General features: G+C 50.3%; 1 protein-coding gene across 1 annotated transcript; it reads right to left on the bottom strand.

Annotated features, from left to right (window-relative positions):
* Positions 1-276: 276 nt before the first annotated feature.
* Positions 277-4,690, bottom strand: MUC21 (mucin 21, cell surface associated). The gene is made up of 3 exons (XM_033219619.1): positions 4,379-4,690; positions 1,007-2,193; positions 277-691 (listed from the first exon to the last, which is right to left on the bottom strand). The coding sequence occupies exons 1-3, from the start codon at positions 4,437-4,439 to the stop codon at positions 497-499; spliced, it is 1,443 nt and encodes a 480-aa protein (XP_033075510.1). The 5' UTR covers positions 4,440-4,690; the 3' UTR covers positions 277-496.
* Between the last annotated feature and the right edge of the window lie 486 nt (positions 4,691-5,176).

The following is a 5,176-nucleotide window of genomic DNA, read 5'->3' as shown; positions in this document are numbered from 1 at the left end:
GCCCGCAGCATCCTGGCACCCGCCCTCCCTCCTTATCTCTCCCAAGTCAATTTTCCCGCCAACCGGAGTGTCTCAGAGATGCAGGGACCTTGCCTGGGGCAAAAAGGATTAGAAAATGCAGACACACAGATAAGAATGAGGTCTCTGGATTTTACTGTGGAGATTCTGAATGCCAGATGGAGTCCAGCATGGGGGTTTTCTCCTATAACTGAGAAGTTCATCTCAGAGCTACAGACACCCACCCTGGGGCACGGCACAGCTTCTCTTTGTCATGTGTGTTAAATGAGATGTGTTTATTTCTTAGCTAAATGAGCAATATAGTATTCTCTTTCCAGTGTCTGGTAAAGGCAAGAGAGGCGAGGAATGTCTTCCTCAAGATTTTCAGGATCTCAAACAAAGCTGGGAGGGGTCTCCTGGGATGAATGAAAGGAAACCAGGTCTTGGGTCCCCAGGTCTCTTCCTTCCTGAAGAATGCGGCACTCGCTTCGGGAGCTGCTCAGGGTCCATTGTTCCTCCCGCTCATTTCCATGGCTATGGAGGATACTGGTCTCCTCCAGAACCAGTTAGGGCTCCACCTGGGCCTGTGGGGGGCTCCACAATTCCCTCCAGGGCCTGGGCCAAGGCCATGGTTGAGGCCATGGGGGCGGTAGACAGCTGTGTTAAAGATGTTTCTCAGGGACAGGCTGTTTCTCTAGAAAAAGAAGAGTCAATAGTTTCAAAATGGCATCCCTGTCTCCCAAGCCTTCACCACAGACACCTTCTGGAATCTTCTCCCACTTCCAACCACACTCCTTCCTAGTTCTCATTCCTCCAGTCCTTTCTATGGTCCCCTTTTCCCGCAAGCCACCAGCTTCCTCTGCTTTGACTTGCCATTTCTCTGTTACTCTCTCCTGATCTCCCTTCCTCCCTACCCACCTCTGACTTGAGACCCCTTCTATTCACACCCGTTTCCCTGTGTTTCTGCTGCTCCTTCCCCCAGGCGTTTTCTTACATATTAGGCACTCACCACACAGAAGAAGAGCCCAGCAAACAGCCCCACGGCCGCCACAACCGAGACCAGCGTGATGAGGAAGATTTCCCATGGCAGCAGGGACCCCCCAGGCTTCGCCCCACTCACTGCAGTAGAGGCACTTGTGTTAACTCTGTGGGAAGTTGTGTGCGTTCCAGTCAGAGCGGGTGCTCCAGAGCCTGCGGAGGTCACACTGGACCCAGAGCTGGTGGCTGTGCTGGCCCCACTGGAGGGTGTGCTGGAGTCAGATTTGGTGGCTGTGCTGGCCCCACTGGAGGTTATGCTGGACTCAGAGTTGGTGGCTGTGCTGGCCCCACTGGAGGTTGTGCTGGAGTCAGAGCTGGTGACTGTGCTGGCCCCACTGGAGGTTGTGCTGGACTCAGAGTTGGTGACCGTGCTGGCCCCACTGGAGGTTGTGCTAGACTCAGAGTTGGTGGCTGTGCTGGCCCCACTGGAGGATGTGCTGGAGTCAGAGCTGGTGACTGTGCTGGCCCCACTGGAGGTTGTGCTGGACTCAGAATTGGTGGCTGTGCTGGTCCCCCTGGAGGTTGTGCTGGACTCAGAGTTGGTGGCTGTGCTGGCCCCACTGGAGGTTGTGCTGGAGTCAGAGCTGGTGACTGTGCTGGCCCCACTGGAGTTTGTGCTGGAGTCAGAGTTGGTGACTGTGCTGGCCCCACTGGAGGTTGTGCTGGACTCAGAGTTGGTGGCTGTGCTGGCCCCACTGGAGTTTGTGCTGGAGTCAGAGTTGGTGACTGTGCTGGCCCCACTGGAGGTTGTGCTGGACTCAGAGTTGGTGGCTGTGCTGGCCCCACTGGAGTTTGTGCTGGAGTCAGAGTTGGTGGCTGTGCTGGCCCCACTGGAGGGTGTGCTGGATTCAGAGCTGGTGGCCGTGCTGGCCCCAGTGGAGGGTGTACTAGACTCAGAGTTGGTGGCTGTGCTGGCCCCGCCGGAGGTTGTGCTGGACTCAGAGTTGGTGGCTGTGCTGGCCCCACTGGAGGTCACACTGGGCCCAGAGTTCGTGACTGTGCTGATCCCACTGGATGCTGTGCTGGACTCAGAGTTGGTGGCTGTGCTGGTCCCACTGGAGGTCACACTGGACCCTGAGTTGGTGACTGTGCTAGCCCCACTGGAGGTCACAGTGGGTCCAGTGTTGGCAGAGGTGTTAATCCCACTGGGATTTATTGCTGAAGAAATCATATCGTGACAAATATATATTGTGTATATATGCTTTCTGCTTACTGCTTGGCTAAATGCATTACGTAAATAATTTTATTTAATGCTCACTACAGCCCTATAACACAGATGCTATTATTATCACCAGCTGAGATGAAGAAATTGAGGCTTAAAAATGTTGACACTGGGCCGGGTGCAGTGGCTTATGCCTGTAATCCAAACGCTTTGGGAGGCCGAGGTGGGTGGATCACCTGAGGTCAGGAGTTTGAGACCAGCCTGACCAACATGGAGAAACCCCATCTCTACTAAAAATACAAAATTAGCCAGGCATTAATCCCAGCTACTTGGGAGGCTGAGGCAGGAGAATCACCTGAACCCGGGAGGCAGAGATTGCAGTGAGCTGAGATCGAGCCATTGCACTCCAGCCTGGGCGACAAGAACAAAACTCCGGCTCAAAAAAAAAACAAAAATGTTGACACTGGCCCAACTTTACACAGCTAGCGAGTGGTGGAGCAGGAAACTGAACCCAGGCTACTGAATCCACACTTGTGGAGACTAAGCTAAGTCACCCACCCACCCCCAACACCAGAGTTACATCATCTAGTTTTAGTGGTAGGTAAGCTTATTCCACATTCTGCTATCCAAGATACAATACAGATTAAAAGGATTATAAAAGAATTATGGGACTAGGTGAAACTAGTATATATTGATCAATTTTTTTCTTAAGTAGTATTGCTTCCTGCTTGGAAAATATTTCTCAGAATAATATTCAGAAAACACTTATATCAGAATTACTTAAGGGAGCATGTTGAAAATATTCTTAAGCAAATCATTTTAGACTAAATGAATTAGAGTTTGAGATGAGGTCCAGGAGCCTGCATCTTCATCAAGAAGCCAGGTGACTATATGCATTCAAGTTCCGGGGCCCTTGATCACTATGGCCAAGGCCAGAGAAGAACGAGTTATATGTAGCTCAAATACATAAGAGCTCCCAGGATTACGGGCTGTAAACCAATGTATAAAGATAGAGGGAAGGTTTTTAACTTCTTGGAGGCTTGGCTGGAGTTAAGGTTATGTCAAATTATTGCCCTTTATTTCCCTGAAGGATGAAGACATTCGACCTCCCCAGCCTGTACATGGGAGGCTGACGTGGAATTAGGTGTAGGGGTAGGAGAGAAATTGAGTTTGTAGAATATAGAAGAGTGATATTTTATTTTATGTTATTGTTTATTTATTTATTTATTTATCTTTGAGATGGAGTCTCCGTCTGCCGCCCAGGCTGGAGTGCAGATCTCGGCTCACTGCAACATCCGCCTCCCACGTTCAAGCGATTCTCCTGCCTCAGCCTCCTGAGTAGCTGGGATTGTAGGCATAAGCCACCCCACCAGGCTATCTTTCATACTGTTAGTAGAGGTGGGGTTTCACCATGTTGGCCAGTCTAGTCTCAAACCCCTGGCCTCAAGACGTCCACCCGCCTTGGCCTCCCGAAGTGCTGGGATTACGGGCGCGAGCCACCAGGCCTGGCCTTGTTTTATTATTTTATTTTTTTGAGACAGAGTCTCACTCTGTCACCCAGGCTGGAGTGCAGTGGCACCATCTGAGCTCACGCAACCTCAGCCTCCTGGGTTCAAGAGATTTTCGTGCCTCAGCCTCCTGAGTAGCTGGGACTACAGGGGTGAGCAAACATGCTCAGCTAATTTTTGTACTTTTAGTAGAGACAGGGTTTCACCATGTTGGCCAGGCTGTTCTTGAACTTCTGACTTCAATGACCTGCCTGCCTCACCCTCCCAAAGTGCTGGGATTAAAGGCATGAGCCACCGTGCCCCACCAGAAGAGTGATATTTTAAAAGCAGCCAACTTTTCTTGTTATTAATATTTAAACCCCCAACCATATCACATAGGTTCTTACCATTTTAGAGATGCAGAAATTGAGGCACAGAGAAGCAAATGACCTAAAGTACACAGTTAATAGATGGAGCCATAATTCAGACGTAGGCCACGTGAGACCAGAGACCAATTTTAACCACTGTGTCTGACTGCCTCCTGCGTGACATACATTGTTAGGCCGAAGTGATTAGAGTAAAATGATGATCCTCATTCTATGGAAGAGAAGCAGAGCTAGCCCCAGTAGTGGTCACGTCTCTCCCAACTCCTCAAAGGTTCTCAGACCACCCACTTTTAAATAAAATCACTCACCAGCTTCTAAAAGCAATAGTAGACAAAACGTAAGGAGAACATTTCCTTTCTGCATCTTCATCTGTCTCTTTGTGGCTGGAAAGCAAGATGCCTGGGTCCTAGATGTGCCAAGACTTTAGAGGGCAAAGAACAGAGGATTCTTGAGAAAGGGGACTTGAAGGTGAAGAGATAAAGGCTGGTGCTTCCAGGAGCATATGTATCCTACGTTTGTGTTCCTGGGAAGAATCTTGGGCTCAGGGGTGGGCAGCTGGATGCCTGACTTCCTTAGGCTTCTTCCAGGCAATGTAGTTGCCTCTTTCTCTGTTGTGAAAGAGCTGCAGGGGCCTTTATAGCTTCATACGGTCTGGTCTGGGGAGGGGTGGGGCAGTTGACCTGACAGTCTGTCAACTACAGGCAGGTGACAGAATGATACCAAGCCTGGGAAGGAATAGAGCCGGGGTCAAGAGGAAGGTGAGAAAGGAGAATGACATGGTCACATTAGGCAGGGTGCTGGGCTGGGTTGCAGCAGGAAGTAGAATGGGATAAGGAGATCATGGTTGTCAGAGTGGAAGGGACCCACCCTTTGAAGCAGGGATTGGGTTAGAAACCTGTTCCAGCTCAAGAATTTGTTTTCTGGTCAGGAAGTCCTGTAGGCTTGCTTTAGCATGAAAGAAGCCCTAATGAGCTGAGCCAAGAGGGTAGGACCTCACATCTCTACAGCAGACAGTAATAGGGGACCCAAAAGAGACCAGTAACTAGGAGTCTGGGCTGCTGGGTCATGGGCAGAAGACAAATGGAATGTTGCTGAGTATGCAGTAG

This window comes from Trachypithecus francoisi, unplaced genomic scaffold, assembly GCF_009764315.1.
Source record: "Trachypithecus francoisi isolate TF-2019V2 unplaced genomic scaffold, Tfra_2.0 Lachesis_group10, whole genome shotgun sequence".
Classification (NCBI taxonomy): Eukaryota; Metazoa; Chordata; class Mammalia; order Primates; family Cercopithecidae; genus Trachypithecus; species Trachypithecus francoisi.
The sequence above is the reverse complement of the archived record's forward strand: the minus strand, read 5'-3'. Positions and strand labels throughout refer to the sequence as shown.